The 22,923-nt window shown below is 39.3% G+C and overlaps 1 protein-coding gene across 1 annotated transcript; it reads left to right on the plus strand.

Annotated features, from left to right (window-relative positions):
* The first annotated feature begins 57 nt into the window (after positions 1-57).
* LOC143286088 (protein DD3-3-like) lies at positions 58-22,281 on the plus strand. The gene is made up of 15 exons (XM_076593672.1): positions 58-473; positions 8,817-8,870; positions 9,269-9,355; positions 10,590-10,685; positions 11,464-11,602; positions 12,773-12,892; positions 13,607-13,759; positions 14,186-14,373; positions 14,733-14,981; positions 15,551-15,718; positions 16,703-16,938; positions 18,477-18,696; positions 19,104-19,221; positions 19,969-20,127; positions 21,303-22,281. Exons 1-15 carry the CDS (start codon positions 388-390, stop codon positions 21,540-21,542), a joined length of 2,313 nt encoding a protein of 770 aa, XP_076449787.1. The 5' UTR covers positions 58-387; the 3' UTR covers positions 21,543-22,281.
* The last annotated feature ends 642 nt before the right edge of the window (positions 22,282-22,923 follow it).

Below are 22,923 nucleotides of genomic sequence, written 5' to 3' on the forward strand. Positions count from 1 at the left end.
GCTTTTGTGGACAAAATTGATACCAGGTTACTTCTTGTGGGTGTTTACATCCTGGTATTCATTCGCCAGTCAAGATTCCGCAACAACAATGACAACACGCACTGACTCACGTTAACTTCCATAGATGGAAACAAAATTACTGATACATGACGAAAGGCCAACAGAACAACTGTCCGTTCCGACTAAGAGGAAGTGAACACTTATATCACCACAGACTCTTGGTCAATTGACTTGTGACCATTTATTTCTGAAGCAGACGACCACTTGAAAGTAGATCTACAAGTTACGAGTCGTTTAAGCAGACCCATTGAGTCCTCTCTCTTGTCCACCGGTAGTCTGACGCGCTCTTTCTTGCTTCGTTTAAAACTGACAAAAATAATCTACATAATGGAAATGAGCGAAGTTTTGTTGTGGACTGTGCTTGTACTGAGTAGCGGTATCGTGGAAGGGGACATCTACTTCCACAACCCAAGGTAAGCCAGTGGAACAGGTGGCTGAATGAGAAAGTGATCAATAAATGTAAGTCTGGTCACAGTGTGTGCTGGTTTGAGTGAGTACACAGATGTACGTTATGTTTTTTTGATTTTTAATTTTTTTTAACGCTTATGATAACCAATTTATTGTATATGTATGTGTGTATATATATATGTATGTATACATATATATATATGGTAATGTCCATAATCATTTTTACATAATCTGTCAGGTTTTCTGAATGCACACACACACACACACACACACACACACACACACACACACACACACACACACACACACACACACTGACATATGCGCGCGCGTGCACACACACACCTCACACAGTTGTATAAATGTACATGTTCACACATGTACTGTCCAAATCAACGTCTTTTTTCTGTCAGCCATGTTTCATTTCTTTTTTCAAATGCTATACATTAACACGTACAGAGGCGCGCGCACACACACACACACACACACACACACACACACACACACACACACACACACACACTGACACACATACACACACACACACACACACACACTCTACAGAAAGTCACATGCAGTTGCTTTTTTTTCTTCTTCATGTGTTCATCATGTGATCGATGGGCACAGTAGCTAGATGGTTAAAGTGTTGGACTTTCAATCTGAGGGTCCCAGGTTCGAATCTCGGTAACCGCTCCTGGTGGGTAAAGGGTGGAGATTTTTCTGATCTCCCAGGACATCATATGTGCAGACCTGCAAGTGCCTGAACCCCCTTCATGTGCATATGCAAGCAGATCAAATATACACATTAAAGATCCTGTATTCCATGCCAGCATTTGGTGGGTTATGTAAACAAAATCATACCCAGCATGCACACCCCCAGAAACAGGGTATGGCTTCATACATGGTGGGGTAAAAAAAACAAACGGTCATACATGTAAAAGCCCACTTCTGAATGTGGGAGTTTAGCTCATGAAGAAGAATCATGTGATCAGTGCGTGTGTGTCACTCACATCACACATTCACATTAAATTTTGCATGTATGCATACTTGCACACTATTCACACTATTGTCTGTCTTAGTTATGGATTTTGGAATGTTTTAATTCTGCTGCTTTTTTTCCTGTACAATTTCACTGGTATTATTCCTATGTCGCTCAATTTTAATTACCCACAAGCAGTCATGCTCTGGCTTGTTCTGCCACAACCTTAATAGTAGTCTCATGGAAGATGAGATACAAGTGCCCAAAGGCAGCAGTCAGTTATCTCTGCCCATGTAGGCAGCCTGCTCTGCAAATGATGTTGTGTGTGTGAAGCACTTAGACTTAGAGCTTGGTCTCTGACAGAGGTGATGTTGGTGTCTATGGTGCAAGCATCATAGCTGGTTTCCGGTGTATGTTTTGAGGCTGTTCATCTGCTCGGCACTGAACTGCAAAGGAATAACAAAAATTATTAATACTGTTGTTTTTCAGAGTTTGAAATTGCAGTCTCGATTATTTAGCAGGAATTTTAGAGAAACTAAGAAAAGGCCTTTTTGCCTGACTGACTTCTTGAAAAGTCATTTTCTAGTGTTGACTGGCTGCCAAACTAAACCCTGAATATCCTGGTACTTCTTCGTTCATGGGCTGTTTTTTCCACATTCACTCGTATCCATGCACATGAGTGGGCGTTTTCGTGCATGGCTGTTTTTACCCTGCCATGTAGGCAGCCATACTCCGTTTTGAAGTGTGTGCATGCTGTGTATGTTCTTGTTTCCATATTCCACCAAATGCTGACATGATTGCAATGTCTTTAAATTTAATGTGCGCATTTTCATCTGCTTGTGTATACACACATATGATATGGGGTTCAGGCACTAGCAGGTCTGCACATAATTATGTTAACCTGGGAGATCCTGGTACAAACCAGCCAGGTCTAAGCGATACAGATACCGGCAGTACTTGCCAGATATTTGAACATCATTTTAAAAGACAGTTGGCTGTTAATGTGTTATGTTGCTGGATTTTGTTTTATTGCTGTTGCCATTTCCAGTTATGGTATGTTACTCCCAGCTTAGTGGACATAGACATTGGTGTGGGCAGTGTGCTGCTGAGATGTTATATGACTCAGTCTTAGCTTTCAAAGCTTGAACTTGAAAATCTATAGGCCAGTATCAAACCTCCCATTTCTGTCTAAATTTTTATAACGTATTGTGCTTGGCCAGCTTATGAAACACCTTGAGATCCACAGTCTCCTGGAGCCATTTCAGTCAGCGTACAGAAAGGGACACAGCATGGAAATGGCCTTATTACGTGTGGTCAGTGACCTGTTGCTAGCATCTGATGCAGGCAAGGTATCCATTCTGTCACTGCTGGACCTTTATGCAGCATTTGACACGATTGACCATGACTTTATGGTCAGAAGGTTGTGTGCTGTTTTCAGACTCAATGGTACTGTTCTGAAATGGTTTCATTCCTGCTTATCAGGTCGCACACACTCTGTCCTTGTAAATGGAAACCAGTCAGTTCCATCTGTGCTCAGATATGGGGTACCACAAGGTTCCGTCCTGGGACCTGTACTCTTTACAATGTACACACAACGTCTAAATTTGATCATCCAACAGTCTGTACCTCACTATCATCTGTTTGCTGACGATTCTCAACTGCTTGATTCGACTATTCCCTCTGAAATTCCATGTTTAGCTTCTAAATTTAAAACTGGTATAGAAAATGTATCAAAGTGGATGAAACAAAACAAACTAAAGATGAATGATGACAAAACAGAACTCATGTTGACTGGTAGTAAAAACAAGCTCAAGCAGATAAATACAACGTCTATCATTTGTTCTGGCATAGAAATTTCTTTTTCTAGTTCTGTCCGTAATCTTGGTTTCTACCTCAATTCATCCCTCACGATGGAAACTCATGTGAACCACCTGTGTAAAGTTCTTTACTTTCAGCTTCGCAAGATTAGTAAAATCTGCCCCTTCCTGTCTGTTGATGCCGCCAACAAACTTGCTGTTGCCTTCATTCTGTCCCACCTAGATTATTGTAATTCTCTCTTAGCTGGCCTTCCCAGTGATAAACTCTACAAGCTCCAGAAAATACAGAATAGTGCAGCTCGACTCGTCCTTAAAAAGTCGAGGAGAGAGAGTGTTACTGCTCTCCTGTGAACACTTCATTGGTTGCCTGTTCAAGCCAGAATTGAATATAAAGTTGCCTGTCTATGCTTTCAGTGCCTGAATTGTGATACCACACCCTCTTATCTTTCTGAGCTTGTTAACCCGTACCTGCCAAACAGAACATTGAGATCTCATGATTCCTCCCAGCTTACTGTTCCCTGATACTTCCTTAACTCCTGTGGAAAGAGGTCATTTTCCGTCTTCAGCCCAACAACTTGGAATTCTCTGCCTATTGCTCTCAGGCAAACAACTCATCTATCTACCTTTAAAGCAAATCTTAAAACTTATCTCTTTAAAAAATACTTGTCATAACTCAAATAGTTCTGTTGTCCTAGGCCCATGGCAATGTGAGTGTGTGTGATGGGAGAGTGGAGAGAATGGGGGTGGGTAGATGGATGGTGGTGGTGTGGTTCGAAAGGGAGAATGACCTGATTTTTACCCCTTTTACCTTTTCTATCCAAAATTTTATTTTACAATTTTTACAAAATCTATGGCATGCAGATTACAGTTATGTTCCTTTTTACATGTATGTATTTTAAGTGAGAATTGCTGTCATCTCAGCTGTTCAATCATGTGTATGTTTGTGCGTGTGTGTTAGTGTGAGTGTTGGAGTGTAACAGTTGTAGTATTGATAGTGTGTTACTTTGTGAGTTTTATGCATTGTGTTTTTATAATATTAATGATTCTGGTTTATGTTTCTACTACTTTTTATATGCTTTCTTGTTTCACTTTAGGTACTGGATTGTAAAGCGCTTAGAGCTTGCTTATGCTTGTATTATAGCGCTATGTAAAAATAAAATATTACTATTATTAAAACAACTCCTTTTTTATATTTAATTGTGTGTGTGTGTGTGTGTGTGTGTGTGTGTGTGTGTGTATTTCTTTTAATCACAACAGATTTCTGTGTGTGAGTGTGTGTGTGTGTGTGTGTGTGTGTGTGTGTGTGTGTGTTGTGATCCCCATTCATAACTGTAGAACTGCATTATTCTCAACTAAAAAAATAACCTTTGTTCTGCTGGAGTCTTGTTGTCATCATTTGTAAACAATTGGTTTCTTTTTTTCCGTCACTCAAAGACAGTTGTTCTGTTGGTTTAAAAAAAAAAAAGTTCTTATCATGATTTGCAAATTTTAGTATTCTAAGCGCTTTTTTTCTGTTGCTGGTTTTTGAGGCTCTTTGAAATTTGTGAGAACCATTTGGACATGGACATTGGTGTGGGCAGTGTGCTGCTGAGATGTTACATGACTCAGTCTTAGCTTTCAAAGCTTGAACTTGAAAAGCTATCGAGACCACTGCCAACGAAAACAGGATATAGGAAAAATCATGATAGAGTCAGCAGCTATGTAATTTTTCTGCTTGTCAGTGTGTGTGTGTGTGCTTTGAATCTCATTATCTGCCTTTGATAAAGTATGACTGTCCTGAACTGGCTGAAGAGGAGGGTATGATATATTCCACCCTTTCCTCTTTACTTCAGTATGCAATGCTGATTAAATTAGCAATAATGGATAATGGATTTTATTGCACAGATTCAAGCTCAAGGTTATAGGACAGAAGCTAATGAAAGCAGCAACATGTATAAACAATCAGGTGTAGGACTAGGAGTGTTGAAATTATTCAGCACAAAATGTAGTTTTGCCGTTAACATTAAATTTGTTTGTGTATATGTTTGTGTAATCATTTTTTTCTAGCTGTTGCTTGTGTATAAACCAAACAAGAACTACAATTAGACATTAAGATAGGGAGTATGTTTGTAACATTTGAATTGCAGGACTTAGTTTAGATCATCCTTTTAGTATTTGTTTTCATTTCAGAAGAGACTGAATTATATAATGTTTTTTATGTATCATGTATGTGTGTGTATATGTATACATAATGTATGTATGTACTCATGTTCCTGTCTGTCTGTCTGTCTGCCAGTCTGTCTGTAGTATAGATATATCGTTTATCCATATCTACTGAACGGTCTGTATTTCAGTCTGTATATAGATTTATCTAATCTATCTCTTTATCTATGGTATAGATAGATAGATAGATAGATATATTACAATTTATTATTTTCTTTTTCTTTTTTCTTTTTGTATAACTTTCTTTCCACTTTGAATTTCTGGTTCTGAAGTTGTTCTGTTCAGTTTTCATACAGTGTGTGTCTCACCACTGTATGTGTTTGTGCATTTGTGTATACGAGTACACTAAACTCGTGGATGGTGCCCTCGTGTTAAAACTGTGACTGCAGTGGGCAAGTGTGTTAGCAGAAGGAATGTATCAGTCCTTTAAAAAAAAAAGACAATAATGTCAGTCAGGTAATTTGATCAGTGTTTAGGACAGTAATGTCAGTCAAGTAATTCGATCAGTGTTTATCTGTCTTGGTGCAAGTGCGGCCATTGTATTGTTTCCCTATCAGCTCTGTCGTGACTGACTGACATCACCCTTGTTAGTTGTGAAACACAGGTGATAACAAAAACTGTGCAAATACAACCACTAGACTCCCTAGTACTGTAATGAAAAGTCCTTGGTGATGATTAGCAATACAGGCGTCACAGTTTATGTCAAAGCTCCATTTGACTTATTTGTAAGGTGTACAAGCATTATTTTTTATGTGAAATATAAAGTTCAACAATGACAAACCAAACAAGAAATGGGAAATGTAAGAACAACCAACCATGCCAGTCAACATACATGTATGTCTTTACCAATCACAACAATAATGCGCATGGATGAAATGGTAGAGGCTGGATCTCTAAGTCATTTTATGTTAAACATTTTTTTTTAACACTATTTATCTAAGCTATTAAAAATATTTTTTTAGAAATGAAAAAGCCTTCTTCAGATTATTGTTATATCACCAAACTAATACACACTCTAAAAAAATAAATAAATCAGTATCCAACAGAACATCAACAACAAGTTTACTGAACACACATTGTTTCAGTAGATACAACTGTACTTATTTTGTGAGCAGCTGTAAAGATGCTGGTTACATTAGGTTTCATTTAGTTGCATATTTCATTATTTAAAAATAAATACAAACCATTTATTGCCGTGATGCATGTGTAAATAATTCTCTGATCAATATCCTTCAGTATCATGAGTGAGTGAGTGTCACTGTCTGCCACCTTATTTAGAATATAACACACACACACACACACACACACACACACACACTCACACTCACACACACACACACACACACACACACCAACACACACACACCACACACACACACACACACACACACACACACACACACACATATATACATACACACACACACACACACACACACACACACACGCACACACACATACATATAGTATTATATACTGCTATTGATGTCCTTATTGTTTTAACCACTTCTCACAAGTAAGTCACTGGGAACTTAGTGTCTTCGTTTACCATCTTATTTAGGATGTGGATATCTCTGTCTCGCATTTGTAGTGATCATTCCTCATGAATAAGCATCATTGTTTACCACCTTATTTGGCCAGAAACGCTACGAGTACCACACTGAGTTATTCATGTGCTGACCCGCTAGGGTAGACATTGTTACACCTCACACAGGGTTACTCATTTGCTGACCAGTCAGGGTAGACATTATGGCACCTCACACACTGCGTGCTTCCTCGTCATTAATCAGGACATGTCATCCGGGGATATTGCGATGGTGGAAATCCTGGTGGAAATCCGTTTCTGGATGGCTAGTCTAGCCATGACATTAGTGATCAGTTCTGTGCTTGACTCATAGGTGTTCACACTTGACCCTTAATTCATTTGTGATTTTTTTTTTTTTTTAAATTATAACTTGAGGCACAGAAAAGCTTTTGTATAATGATTTCTCGCCCCCCTTCCCATTATGGTTCTGTGTGTGTCTGTGTACTTCAAAAAGTTTGAATGATACATCCAGTCTCTTGTTTGAAATAAATAGGAGGGCATGGGGGGGAACAACCATAACACTGTCTTTGCATTTGTGAACGCTGTAGACCCCTAAATTATGTAAATTCAGACGCGTAGACTTCACACTCACACAGACTGACAGAAGTCCAAATCAACTGCAAGCACGCACACACACACTCACACACACACTCAAACTCACTCACTTACTCACTCTCTCTCTCTCTCTCTCACACACACACACACACACACACACACACATATGGAAGGGACAATATCGAGGTCACAGCAAACAGATAGGTCATCTGTCTCTGTCCTACCCTATCTTCGCAACACACACACACTCTCTTGCTCTCTCTCTCTCTCTCTCTCTCTCTCTCTCTCTCTCTCACACACACACACACACACACACACACAGATATTTAAAAACAATATTCACACAAGCACCCATTATATGATGATAACACCATCATCACACACAGACAGACTGATAGGAAGTCAGAATCACCCGCAAGCATGCATGCACACATGTGTGCGTGCGCGCGCGCGCACACACACACACACACACACACACACACACACACACACACGCATATTCATACAAGCAATACCGTTCCCACCACCACGCTCTGCCCTCCACCCCCCACCCCCCACCCCACCCTTTTTTTTTCTTTTTTTTTGTGTCTAATATCACTTTAAGTGGAAGGCGTTGAACTGAAGACTACTACTACTACTACTACTACACACACACACACACACACACACACACACACACACATATTCATTCAAGCACACATTATATAATGATTGGTCTCAGCTTATGGTCTGTATTTTCTTTTGTTGCTGATGTCAGCTGACCTGATAGAGAAGGGCTTGTTTTCATGAAATTAAGTTTTATTGCTATGAACTTTGGCAGACATCAGCAGATTCATGTCATAAAACAATGATCCTATAATGTGATATAGTGTCAAATGCTGAGTACTTAAATATGAGTGATATCTGTATGTGTGTGTGTGATAAAATGTTTGGTCTGTTTGCTATTTTTTCGTGTGTGTGTGTGTTTTATTGAATTCATTTATAAATGAGGGATTATATATATATATAAATTTTTATTTTTTTCATTATTATTATTTTTTTTTTAATAGCACATTAGAAGTTTTTCGTCCATTCCTAAGTCTTGTTTACCTGTTGAGTTCAAGATTACAAAATGCTTGCATGTGTGTGTCTCTGTGTGTGTGTCTGTGTGTGTGGTCTGTGGTGTAGGAAAAGTTCCTTTCAAAAATTGTTTGTCAATTATTTTTTTCAGGGGCAGCAATAACAGACTGGATGAGAGTAGACGAGACAGAAACAATGCAAACAGGTAACTGTATGTGTGTGTTTGTCTGTGTGAGAGTGTGTGTGTGTTTGTGTGATTGCCTGCACACATGTAGTTGAAAGAGTACTCAGCCATGACTCGCATACTTCTCAAGCCAATTATGAAGTTTTGTTCGACTCATCTGTGAATGTAGGTGAGTGTTGATAGTGTTGTGAAGCAGCAATACTGTTTTGTGAGCCGTAATTATTTATGCTAAATTTTGTCAGTGAGTATTTTGTTATTGTTGTGTGTATGTGTGTGTGTGTGTGTGTGTGCTTGCACATTGTGTATGTGTGTGTGTGTGCTTGCACATTGTGTGTGTGTGTGTGTGTGTGTGTGTGTGTGTGTGTGAACAAGAATTATTTTGAAAGCTTTTGTAACACTTTCTTTTTTTTCTTTTTCAGAATGTTCGACTCCCAGAATAACAACAGAGGAGGTTATAATGTTGGGTCCTTGTATTACTATGGCACATCCATTTTACAAGTAGAATGGTGAGTTATATGTGTGTTTGTTGTTTTCTTTAAGAAATGTTTATTCCAGTGTAATCCAAGCATCATTTACTTCACAATTTTACTGTCTGATGGGTTTGGAAATGAACTGTTGTTTTTTTTGTATGGGAGTATTGATTTCTAATGCGTGAATGATTTGGACGTTTTATTGTTGACTTGTTGACAGAGTTTGCAATTAAAACAAAAAAAAAATTTTTTTTAATCTCATATTTGCTTTTAACTGGATCATCATGATCGGTGGCATTTTGAGTAGGATAGAGTTCACAGCATATAAAAGTTATGCATTGTTGTTATTACTATTGTTATTACTACTGTTATTATTGTTGTTGTTGTTATATATATATACCCTGTGTTTGTTTCCGCTTGACTAACTCGGAACCTGAGAGAACCAATATCCTTTTTCTCTCACTTGGTTGATAGAGCGTGTGGAGTTTCATCCATGATGAGATCATGTGATAAAAAAAGAAGGCATTGACAGTTTGTGAAATGTGCAAAACATGAAACATCACCACTTTGTGGAGTGTAGGTCTTAAGTGTGTTTGTGGAGCAATGCTTTTGTGTTGTGTGGTTGATGTCATTTTGAGAGTGTGTTCTTTTTGGCATCAGTCAGCAAATCAGTTATAATCTGCAGATACTTTATTGGTTTTGTTTGCACACACACACACACACACACACACACACACACACACACACACACACACACACACACACACACACACACACACACTGTGTCACACATACACACACACACACACACACACACACACATACACACACACACACACACACACACACACACACACACACACACACACACACTGTGTCACACATACACACACACACACACACACACACACACAAACACACATACATACACACACACACACACCTTTTCATAATGATGTGATCACAGACTGTGAGACATTTATGAGAAGATACTGAACACGGTAAGTCACTGACTTATTATTACTATGATTCTTAGGATTATTATTTTTGTTTAATATTATTAGTTGCATTCTCATCTCCAGAGCGACTGACGCCTTCATCATTCACAATGAACTTCCATGATGAGTAGTAGTAGTTGTAGTTATTGTAGCTGTTGTTGGTATGATCATCACTGTCATTGTCATGATGATCAATATGATAATGAAGATCATTGTTATTTTATGTTGCTGTTTGATATTCTTATTGTTATTATTATGCTTGATATTGTCAGGACAAACCAGCACTCCTGTGGGGATGCAAACAGTCACTGTGAGCTGGTCTTGCAGTACATGTGTGGTGACCAGATCAGGGATGGGGCAACTACCACGTATGTATACTTGTGTGAGTGAGTGAGTGAGTGAGTGAGTGTGTGTGTGTGTGTGTGTGTGTGTGTGTGTGTGTGTGTGTGTGTGTGTGTGTGTGTGTGTGTGTTGGTGGGTGGGTGCATGGTGGGTTTTCTATGTGTGTGTGATGGAATGTGTTTATTCAGGAGCTTGCTTGTTTGTGAATAACTTTATAAAAATCTTCGTTTCTTTATGTGTGTGTGTGACTCCTTTTGTGTGTGTATGTGTGTGTGTTCATGCGTGTGTGTGATGTAGTGTGGTATGGTGTGATGTGTTTGTTCAGGAGTTAATGCAGGTTATGTTTCAATGTGTGTGTGTGTCCATGTGTCAGTATGAGACAGTATGCATGTGTGTGCGTGTATGTGCTAATTTGCACTGTGTAATTGTATACACTGTGCATTTGTGTGCGTCTAAATCCGATGCATTAAAAAAAAATATATATATATATATATATTTCCTTTTTATCAGCAAATGTGTCAACAGTTTCTCCTTTACAGATGATAATGTATTCTTGTATCTCATATTTTCTTGTGTTTATTCAAGAGCTCTTGCAAGAGAAAGAGTGTTTGCATATACGCAAGTATGTGCTGTTGTGTTTAATTTATAAACATTTTGCAGTGTGTTTGAAAATAGTGATTGCCAGTAAGACGGTGCTCATAGTTTCATTTTTGATTATCAGATGACTTGGTGAGAATTTGTGTGAAAAATCCTGTAGCCAGAAACATACAGTGCATGTTGATGGTGTTCCATTCTTTTACGCAGGACTATTCCTGACAACCGCTTGAGGTGCCAGAACTATGACTGCAACACAGATTTGCGCTATGGCATGCATGAGAACTATGACTATTACCTCATGTGTAAGACACGGAAGAGAAATATGGGACTGTTTACAGCTGATCAGGTGAGCATGCTGAAAGCAAAAACTGAATAATGTCACATGGTGATGTATTGCAGCTATGTTGAAGAAGGGGTAAGGGTGGAGCAAGGAAAGCACTGGGTTTATAACCAGAAAGGAAGAAGAGACAGCCTAGAAAAGAAGAAAAAGAAGAAAACAATTATGAATACCAGTGATGGGTGCAGTAGCCGAATGGTTAAAGCGTTGGACTTTCAATCTGGTGGTCCCGGGTTCGAATCACGGTGACGGCGCCTGGTGGGTAAAGGATGGAGATTTTTACGATCTCCCAGGTCAACATATGTGCAGCCCTGCTAGTGCCTGAACCCCCTTCGTGTGTATACGCAAGCAGAGAATCAAATACGCACGTTAAAGATCCTGTAATCCATGTCAGCGTTCGGTCGGTTATGGAAACAAGAACATACCCAGCATGCACACCCCCGAAAGCGGAGTATGGCCGCCTACATGGCGGGGTAAAAATGGTCATACACATAAAAGCCCAATCGCGTATATACGAGTGAACGTGGGAGTTGCAGCCCACGAACGCAGAAGAAGAAGAAGAAGAATACCAGCAGCTATGGTTATGTGACAGTCGGAGAACTGTTTGTTTATTTTGTTTCAACTTTACAGCTTTTCTCAGTGAAATGATACAACTTACTGCTCATGATTGTTGATATTCTGTTATAGTTAAGCATCACAGTGTATTAATTGCAGTTATTTCATGCAGCTGTGGAATTATTATGTTTTTTCGTAGGGTTTCTGCCAGTAGTCATCAATATTTTATGTGTGTAATAGTTTTTTTAGGAGATGTATTACCTTTGTTTTTGTACTTTTTTGTTTATATGTGTACATGTGCCTGTGTGTGAATGTATGCATATTATGTGCATGAAAGTGTGCCTTTGCGCACCTGCATGTGAGTATATGATATATATGAGAGGGTGTTTGTGAATGCATACAAATTGTATAGGCCTGCATATAGATGTTACTGTTCTTGAACATCCTTTTAACCCACCCCCATCCTACGTCCCGTGTGTGTGTGTGTGTGTGTGGTCCAGTATCATTTATTGGTAAACATGAAATGGAAAGACATAAAATTGAAAACTACTAGTACTAGTACTACTGCTACTGCCACAGACAGTTCTAATATGGATGTAAATCATATTGTATGTTGCTTTTCAGAACCTGAGGAACCGGAACACTGCCAGATTCACTCGTCAGAATGCAGGTGGCACTCGCCGTGGCTACGAATGCTCCGAGGAGAGAGACTACTACCCCTACTGGCATCCATCTCCGTGGATAGTGAGCAAAACCTTTTTTCCCTTTCATCTGTATTGTACTTATTTTGTGTCCCTTTCCAGCCACATCACAGGTAAAATGTACAGCTTGTAAATTAGAAACGGTGAAAATTTTCCTGTAGTATATTCACACACGTACACACACACACACACACACACACATGGGCATGCATGCATGTGTGTGCGTGTATGCATGCAAGCACATACACACATGCACACAAACACACATATGTGCCTGCACGCATGCACATACACGCACATGCAGGTAAAAGAAAAAAATGTGGGTTGACCTTCACTTAATGCAATTATCTTTCGATGTTTTTTTTTAGGAAGAAAAAGTATTATCTGAATTGGAAAGACATTTTTGCAGAAAGACTTTGAAAATACTGTCAGTAGAAGATTAAACAAGCTGTTACCTTTATAACTGCTTGATTATTTGAAACCTTGTGTTGACAAACTGGACCTGTGTAACATTTTACCTACTGTAATTTCAGTGGAAGAAGAATATCAAGAATTCAGAAATTGTAGTGGAAAGGTATGTTGTAATTTTTTGTAATATTTTGAGAGTATTGAAAATGCTTACTCAATGTTTTTGTTATTTTCTTTTTATGTGGGGAAAATGGGTAAGTCCATTTTAAACTATATAAATGCATTAATCTTGAAATTGTTAACAGCTAATAAGATTAAAACATTGACAATGATTTGCTGGTTTTAACAGGATATTGCTGTCATGACCAACGATGTTTCAAGATGCGAGTTTTACCAGAGAGAAAGCCAGAATGTGAAAGAGCGTTGGGCGTGTGTCCTTCCTGTTGCAACCTTAGAGAAAAACCAAAACACAGTGGTTCCTAACACCAAAACAGAATGTGAGGTGAGATGAGTGTGTTGTTTTTCTGCATTGTTAAATTGCCATGGTGTGTGTGTGTGTGTGTGTGTGTGTGTGTGTGTGTGAGAGAGAGAGAAAGAGAGAGCATACACTTTTGATTGCAACAGTTTGTTATTGTGTCTCAGTGTGTAGACTTTTGTTCTACGTGGTTTAGAGTTGTCACGTTTCTTGTAAATGCAAAAATGTTTGATGTATCAGTTCTGGTTTCATTTTTGCTGTGTATTTTGACAAAAAGTGAAGTTGGTACGTGTTTTGTTCTGTGGACTTATAATCATTTGTGTATTTTAACATGCACATTATTTCTAATCCTCGTTAACTCTTTGTATGTGTTTTTTTAGAATTTAATCATTTGTATATTTTAACATGCACAGTAATTCTAATCCTCGTTAACTCTTTGTATGTGTATTTCAGAATTTTGAAGTCAAAGGTGTAAAAGGAGAATGGCGCAGATTCGAACCTCACGGTGTTGATGCCCCTGCCTGTAGAGAGACAGAGTTCACTCGGGACAATCACCTTGGCAACGGCCTGGGGGGCCACCCCAATCTGTTCAACTGGACTGTGCCAAACATTGACCAAGATAAATGTGCTCTACGCATCAGGTATGTTCAACGTTCATAATGAAGAATGTAATCAAATATTCAGTGATAAACAAAGTGGCTCACTGCTCCTGGAAAGTACATCTTTAATGAGAAGAATTGCTCAGAATGCAATCAAATTTGGGTAAAAATGCTCATTTTGGAGGAAGAGACTGCACTAAAGTGAATTTACACTGTGTATGCTTAACCTTTTTTTTCTTTTTTTCATCTGGCCTTCAGGAGTGCTTTTAGGTCTTATGTGCTTGTATATTTCTTTTCATTTCTCTTCTTTGCTTGATTTAATTTCTGCAATTTCGTTTTAAAAGTTTGTGGAAATTGCTGCTGCTTCATGCTTGTAAATAATTTTTCCTTCTCAATTCCAGGTACAATGTCTCCACCAATGACTACGATGGCTGGAACACCAACGCCAGTAAAAACGCCAACCCTCGTAGAAGGGGGGACGGTTCAAAGGTCAGCTTGGCGGAAAAGTATGGGTTTGCCAGTGACGCAGACGCTCGAGCACGAGGTTACATCTTCAAAAATAACCCACAGGTGAAACTGTTTGGTGATGCTGATTTCAAACTGCAGTTGGCGGTGAACACAGCTCAGTATGGCCGAGTCTTTCAAGACAGGTGATCACAGATGAAACATTTTCACTTCGTTTATTTCTCTGTTACCCCCCTCCGCCCACCCACCCACCCACCCTTTTTTGTTTTTGTTTTTGTTTTTTTGACAATAATGTTTTCAGTTCAAAGTTGGCTTTGTGTGGCCAGTGCAGCTTTTTACAACAAGAAAGAAAAATGTCTTCAACACTGAAGTACCTTTAGAGGTACAGGTCCAGAACTTTTTTTGGTCTTGCAAACTGATCATCCTTCTATGTCCTACGAGTTCCAGGTTTTACATGTTTGCATGTGCAAGTCTTTTTTGTTAAAAACATTATTAGTTTCATTTTTGTCACACATACACACAAAATAAAAGTAAGAAGAAAAAATCTGGTATTACAGAAATGAAATAAGGTTCATCTGAACTACGTGATACGTGTATCAATTTAACTTTCTAAGGTCGAAGGTGCAACTTTTTGTCAGGATCTTCCCACTTGCAGGTAATTACCTGTCTGCTTGTAAATTCTTTAGACCTGTTTATTTGCATGTCTTGAACAATTTGTAAGGTGCAGTGCCTTATATGATTGCTGTATTTGCAGGTCCCACTCATTTGCTATTCGCAAAAGACCTGAGGGTGCCACCGGAACGATTCATAATCTGAATGTTCGTGGGAAACGTGGCAACATTGTTCAGGTCTACCCAGCTGTGGAGTATGACTTTGTTCCCAACACACTGGCTGTGACTGAGAATGACATGGTCCACATCCAGTGAGTGTGTGTGTGTTTGTGTGCAAGTGGTACGGATGGGCAGGTGAGGAGGGGTTGTAATCGGAACAATTCTTATTGTCTTGTGAGGTTTGGGTTGTTTTTTTTTAAACCCTTGAATGCTCCAGGATGGAAATTTTTGTCCTTTTCTGGTGCACAAAGAAGTGCCCCAAGACAAATTTCTGTCCACATCATTGTAAGAATTTTCTTGCTGTAAAAAATCATTCAGTTCATGTGAATGTGCCAAGGCTTTTAGTCTGATTGCCCAATAGCACCAAGACTAGACCACTGAAGCAATCCAAACGACCATCCTACCAGATCATTAGCGAAAAATCACAGAATAATTGGACATGAGTGACACAGGGAGCAGGAAAGGAAGATGACTGCTGGAAAAGAGGGCACTTGGTACAAAAACAGAAGGGAGGTAATGATACAAAGGAAGGCTACTAGTTGTAGCTACTTTCGCATCATCCATCCCGGACAACTTGGTATTTTGCAAAGGACAGGAACCAGACATCTGTTGAAGTCTGCATCAGTGGGTCACTTTTAGTTTGATGTATTAAACATAATCTTAATTGAGTGTGAAGGGGGTGTTCTTTTTGTGTCATTAGAAAAATAATTTCAAAGATTTCTGAAGGTATTGAATCTAAGTTGTATGATAAGCATGCTTCCAGTTTTCTTGAAGAGACAGAATTTATTTTGGAATACTAAATGTTATCATGCAAGTCAACATATATCAAAGGTTGAAAGGAGACAGAATAACATTGGCTGTCTTTAAATTTTCACAAAGACATAAAAGGTATGTTGGAATATTTATTGTTATATATTTACTATTCTTTTCCTTGGAAGATAAATTGGGGTATTTAACTGCAAATGATTTTACCTCCTCTTGGAAGATATATTAGGATTGTTTGTCCACTACTTTTTCTCTTTGTGTCCTTGGCAGACAGGTTGGAATAGTCATTCCTCTACTCTTTCCTTCTTCAGATGGACAGGTTCAAACACCAACCCGGCAAACAATGACGGACAGGGTCTGGCAGGCACAGACCGCAACAACATTGTGCTCCTGCGTGCTCAGCAGTACCCTGAGGGCAGTGGGTGGACATCAGGACCGGGTGGAAAGTATGGGCACTATGGTGTCAACTACCCCATGCATCTGAACAATGTGTCCTTCCTTGGTTTGGATCGGAACAGTATGGAGACTTTGGCCTTCTTGAATCCAGGTGAGGAGGTTGTCTTTGTGCTTTTTTTTTTCTCCAGTTTTACTCAAGCATTTTCATCACAATTATCTTTTTCAAGTCAACAGACATACACTGTAAAACATACATATATAATGATTTTTGTTAAACATTTTAATCTAATATTCAAACAGAAAATATAGTTATCACATAACTTACATAGATGTTTGTTTTTTTTTAAATTGAAGAAAATTAAAGCAGTTAAATAACTTACATTGTGAAATAAAGAGCACACTACAGTAATGCAAACATGGGATTTGGGTATACAGTCATTTATATGAAAACTATCAATCGGACCAAAAATATGTCAAGCAGCATTATATGTTTTAACAAAAGCAGTCCAGGTTTAGTGTTCTTCAAATTTATTGCATCTCAGATTGAAGGTTTGTTGACTAATTTGTTTTTAAGGCTATGCTATCATTGCATTAATTGTGTACATGATACAGATCTTGAAAAATAATATTTCAAAGAAGAGTGTGGACTTTGTGCAATTTCTGGAAAGGTACTTTATGAGGCAGTAAACTGCCTTGTGGAAGTTGAGATAGGAAGATAAAAATTGGTGTCTGTATGTGTGCGTGCTTGTTATTGCTTTTTATGTATGTGCACATGTACAGCATGTGTATGCTTTGTGTGTGTATGTGTGTACATGCGTGTGTTTTGTGTGACTCTGTGTGAATATATATTGTGTATGTGTATATATGTATATGTGCATGTTTTTGTGTAAAAAATACAATTTTTTTCAACAGACTCATTGATACCACCATTTGCACTCAAAAGAGCAGGGAACTAGTATTCAGTGTCTAGAATAAAAATGTTTAAAAATAACAACAAAAAATAAGATTAAATGGTTAGTGCTTAATACTTTCACATCTCGAAAAGGCTTTGATCATTGTTTACACTTTGTAGAAAAGTGCAGATGCAGGAGAGCTTTGGATGCAGCTCCTTCTCAGTGATCCTTGGATTGGAGGAACCTGCCATCACACTGTGTACAACAAGAACTGTGTAACAGAGTTCTCTTCTTTTCTCTTCTTCTTTCGTTCATGGGCTGCAGCTCCCAGGTTCACTCGTAAAAATACACGAAAGGGCATTTATCCTATGTGTATCACCGTTTTTACCCCACCATGTAGGCATCCATAGAGTCACAGAGTTCTTCTTCTTCTGCATTCACTCGTATGCACACGAGTGGGCTTTTATGTGTATGACCGTTTTTACCCCGCCATGTAAGCAGCCATACTCTGTTTTCGGGGGTGTGCATGCTGGGTATGTTCTTGTTTCCATAAGCCACGGAACGCTGACTTGGATTACAGGATCTTTAACGTGTGTATTTGATCTACACACGAAGGGAGTTCAGGCACTAGCAGGTCTGCACGTATGTTGACCTGGGAGATCGTAAAAATCTCCACCCTTTACCCACCAGGCGCCGTCACCGTGATTCGAACCCGGGACCCTCAGATTGACAGTCCAACGCTTTAACCACTCGGCTATTGCGCCCGTCTCACAGAGTTCAACTGTTGTTCTTTCAGGTCAGTTCAGAGGCGAGATGTCGGAGCTGGATGATGCTGGTACCTATTTTGACCTGGGTCTGAAAACCATCACGTCCCCAGCGGGCGTCTATCACTACATGTGCACCCGCAACAACAACTTCTCCAACCGTGATCAGAAGGGGCGTGTGGTAATCTTTCCCCACCCAATCGCAGAGAGTGCAATTGGAGCTATGGGCGGCAGCGTGTCTTTGGAGGATGGGTGTGTATTGTCGTGTGTTGTTGAAACATGGAATAGAAAATAGGATAACGTATGTACCAACATGGATATGCATGTGTGCATACATATGCATGCACGCATGTATGCACGAGCACACACACAGAGAGAGTAAAGAATTATGAGGGTGTTGGCGGTGATAGTGGTTATGATGATAAATGGTGGTGATAATGGTGTTGGTGGTGATGATGGTTGTGATGGTGGTGTTGATGATGGTGGTGGTGATGGTGATGGTGGTGGTAATGATGGTGGAGGTGATGATGATGTTGACAAGTAGTGATGGTGGTGGTGTTTATGATGGTGTTGGTGTTTATGACGACGGTGTTGATGATCGTGATGATGGTGGTGGTGAAGGTGTTGATGACGAAGGGTGTTGATGATGTCGATGACAGGTCACTGGAGGTGGTGGTAGAGCCTGGCACCTTCACAGGGCTGGAGAAAATTAGCCTGCAGAAGTGGAGCACCCAGCAAGGGGAGGCAAAGATGAAGGCCCAGAACAGAGAAATCCAGGTATGACTGGTCTCTCCACCTGTACAGCAGGCTGTGTGCATGAATTGATCACAGATGATGGGGGTGGGGTGGGAGTGGGAACGTTCACTCACTCAGTCCGACTCCACAATTAAGCCGTTGTTATCATCAGTAGGGTGCATAGTAGGTGGTGTCTTAAGTTTGTTAAATCAGAACAGGCATTACTGAACACAACCGAAGTGACTCAGCAGCAGTGCAGGGTCTCCTCTGGTGTGTGGCCTGGACACCTAACATCGATGGTTCCCTGTGGATGGTAGGCACTGGGACTGCGACAGACGAACTTAGGTGTGGCCGTGTATTGGGGACTCAGAATAAACGGCGTGGGAGTAATTCCACTGGAACAGTGCAGAAGATGAGGCAGCAAAAAGAAAAAGATGTTGAAGAAGAGGGAAAGAAGGGAAGAGCTGGCTATGGTGGTGGTGGTGGGTGTGTGTGTTTACAAGATTAGGCATATACAAAGCACACAATGTGTGTGTGTATTTTCTTCAGTTGGAATCTGTGTATGTGTGTGTGTGTGATCTTTCATTTAACACCTATCCACATAGTGTTTGTGTGTCATTCTTGGCAGTTGAGAAGAGGAGAGAGTGTATGTATGCGAGATTAAAAAAACAATTTTTTTTTTTTCTGTTTCATGACTATTTATGATTCATAAAGAAAACCTTGTTAAACTCCTCTCAGCATGTCCTATTGTGAGGAAAAGAGTTAACACTTCATTGATGCCCATTTCAGTTTGGGGAGAAGTATGCCAGCAGCTTTTACGTTGTTACCCCTGAGCAGTTCCTCTCAAACGACAGCAGACCCATAACCACCAAGATGACTATCGATGAAGATGATGACGATGTTCTCATCTATCGCAGCAGTGCTGAGAATTTTGCCACTTGGACGCAGGTATGGCTGTATATAGTTGGGATTGTTATAACTAGCCTTGATTGGGACTGTGAGTGTGGATCTTCATTTGAAGATTGAAGTGAATAAAAATGCCAGGCCATTGTAAATACAATGACAAATGGACAGACAACATTCTGCAGTGTCTGTAAAACTTTGTTCAGCGTTGAAAGTATGAAAAGTACAGAAATCGTTTACTGGTGTTACTTTGGGCAAAATCTTCTTATTGGACCCTGCCAGTAGTAATATCATGAAGATTTATTGATTGAAGTGGATAGTCCTACTCTTAAGTAAAGGTAATGTTATTCATAAGTTTGTTTTAGTGTGACAAGAAATTTAGTCCAGATGAGTTTCATGGTTTGTGAATTTAGTGCCCTTTTTTTATAGTATGAACCCCTCTTTTCTGTTAATGCATGGAATATAAAGAGGTGCCATCTGTCAAATTTATGGCATGTAATGTTATATTTATTGCTCTCCTGGATATGGAAAATGGAAATATGTTTTTGTATCTTTTTTCTGATGGGCACAATAGCCGAGTGGTTAAAGCGTTGGACTGTCAATCTGAGGGTCCCGGGTTCGAATCACGGTGACGGCGCCTGGTGGGTAAAGGGTGGAGATTTTTACGATCTCCCAGGTCAACATATGTGCAGACCTGCTAGTGCCTGAACCCCCTTCGTGTGTATATGCAAGCAGAAGATCAAATACGCACGTTAAAGATCCTGTAATCCATGTCAGTGTGCGGTGGGTTATGGAAACAAGAACATACCCAGCATGCACACCCCCGAAAATGGAGTATGGTTGCCTACATGGCGGGTTAAAAACGGTCATACACGTAAAAGCCCACTCGTGTGCATACGAGTGAACGCAGAAGAAGAAGAAGTATCTTTTTTTTCTCTCTCTCAAAGTCCCTTTTTCGTATTTAAAAAAAAAAAAAAAAAAAGTGGATGTAATTTAGCCTGCTCATTCAGGAATGGTTCTCAGAGAAGGCATTGATGACCAAAAATATAATTCAAGACTGTTTATACAGAACTGATTTATGTTACTGAAAAATAAGAAGCGCTCAAATGATGCTCGAGATTGGATAACTGACTTCACGAAATGTCAAGATTGGATAACTGACTTCACGAAATGAACTGTCTGGCTTTACTCAGCAGAAAATTATGTTGTTTTTTTCCCAGGTCCCAGGTGTGCAACTCAGCGGTGGAAAGGCCAGTTTCCAGGTGTCCCAGGGTGGGGTGTTTATTGCTCGCACAAAGGACACCAATGTTGGCATGATTGTTGGCGTTGTCATTGCCTGTCTTGTCGTCGTTGCTGTGGTAGTTGGCCTTGTTGTCTACTTCCGCCGCCACCCTACCAAATGGCAAGCTGTTGCAACAAACTGCCGAAATGCAGGACGCTCTTTCCAAGCTAAAGTTTAATGAATACATATCAAATATCGTCTTTCTTTGGAACAACCCCCCCCCCCTGGCCCCCCCTCCCCCGAGTCATTCCAGATGTGAGATTTTTTTATGCAGTGGTGTTTTCTTTGCAGCTTTGGTGTATATATATTTGTATTATTTTTTCACAAAATAATGTTCATGCTGCTGTTTCAATAACTTACAAGTATCTTCTCTGGCTTTTGCATTAATTTCTCAGCAACTTGTTACTTTGTCAATATGAAAGAGAGAGTGTGTGTGTGTGTGTGTGTGCGACTGTTTGTTAGTGTTCACCACATTTTGTACAAGCCAGGAACTTGTATATAATTGTGTATATTTACATATAACAGCTGAGAACATTTGTTTAATATGCTATAAGGTGCATATATACTTGTTTGATGTTTTTTTTTTAAGACAGCAAATCCAGGGTATATCTTGAGATACTGACATGAATACAGTAAAATGAATTTGCATGTCAAGAATGAGGACTTTATATGAGGGTCATCAGCAACTAACATCTCTGGACTGGTATTCAGATGTTTTATGTTGAGAATCTGCTGTGTGATCTTTCAAAGAATTGCAGTGTGCACACTTGAAAGTACAGTAGAGATACCACTTATTTAATTTATATTTTCAATAGAACAGCACTGTTGTGATTTGTTGTGAAGTCAACATTCCGGTCTTGCATATTTCATTCTTTGTTTGTGGAAGTCCGCGAGAAGTATTTTCACTCAGTTTTTTTTAACAGAGAAAGTAGATGTATTAACAACCCAAGTGTCTTTGAGAAAATACATATTTTCCCAGTTTGTTTATATTATTTGTCCTGACATACGAAAATGAGGATGTGTTAAGTGCAACTGACTCTAATTAACACCACTTGTGTATGTTTGACTTACAAAGTTGGTATTATAACATACATAACTATCTATTTAAAATCAGACCCAATGTTTTCTGTAATTGCTTTCCCTGAAATGAAGGAACTGGGTGCAACAGTTTTGGAACTTGTTTTATTACTACTTTGTGGAGTGCCTGATTTGTTAACAATGGGTCTAAAGCAAGTATATATAAATTATTCAGGTGCTGAGGAATGGACCAAATTAAAATGTGTTATGGAACTCTACCTCAGCTTCATATGTTTGTGGGGCAAACCAGTTTGTTGTCAAGAATGAAATATTTATTGACAGCATCAGATTAGTCACATTTGTTAATATGCATGGCAGTCACATGTTTTCTTATTTTGTAAATTGTTATTTGAATACCATATCATATTAAAAATAACAAATTTTCTTTGGTAGTTTCCCATTTCTGGCATGAAAAAAGATTGTAAAGGGGGGAAAAGATTTAAGGAATGTTTTTCGGTATCTCATGGGAAAGAGATGTGTTT

Source organism: Babylonia areolata, chromosome 9, assembly GCF_041734735.1.
Source record: "Babylonia areolata isolate BAREFJ2019XMU chromosome 9, ASM4173473v1, whole genome shotgun sequence".
Taxonomy (NCBI): Eukaryota; Metazoa; Mollusca; class Gastropoda; order Neogastropoda; family Buccinidae; genus Babylonia; species Babylonia areolata.

Excerpts from the sequence above, each read along its gene's own strand:
- LOC143286088 (XM_076593672.1), top strand. The coding sequence starts at position 388 with ATGGAAATGAGCGAAGTTTTGTTGTGGACTGTGCTTGTACTGAGTAGC. Across the intron at positions 474-8,816 it reads ATCTACTTCCACAACCCAAG|GGGCAGCAATAACAGACTGG; the intron begins GTAAGCCAGTGG and ends TATTTTTTTCAG. Across the intron at positions 11,603-12,772 it reads GACTGTTTACAGCTGATCAG|AACCTGAGGAACCGGAACAC; the intron begins GTGAGCATGCTG and ends GTTGCTTTTCAG.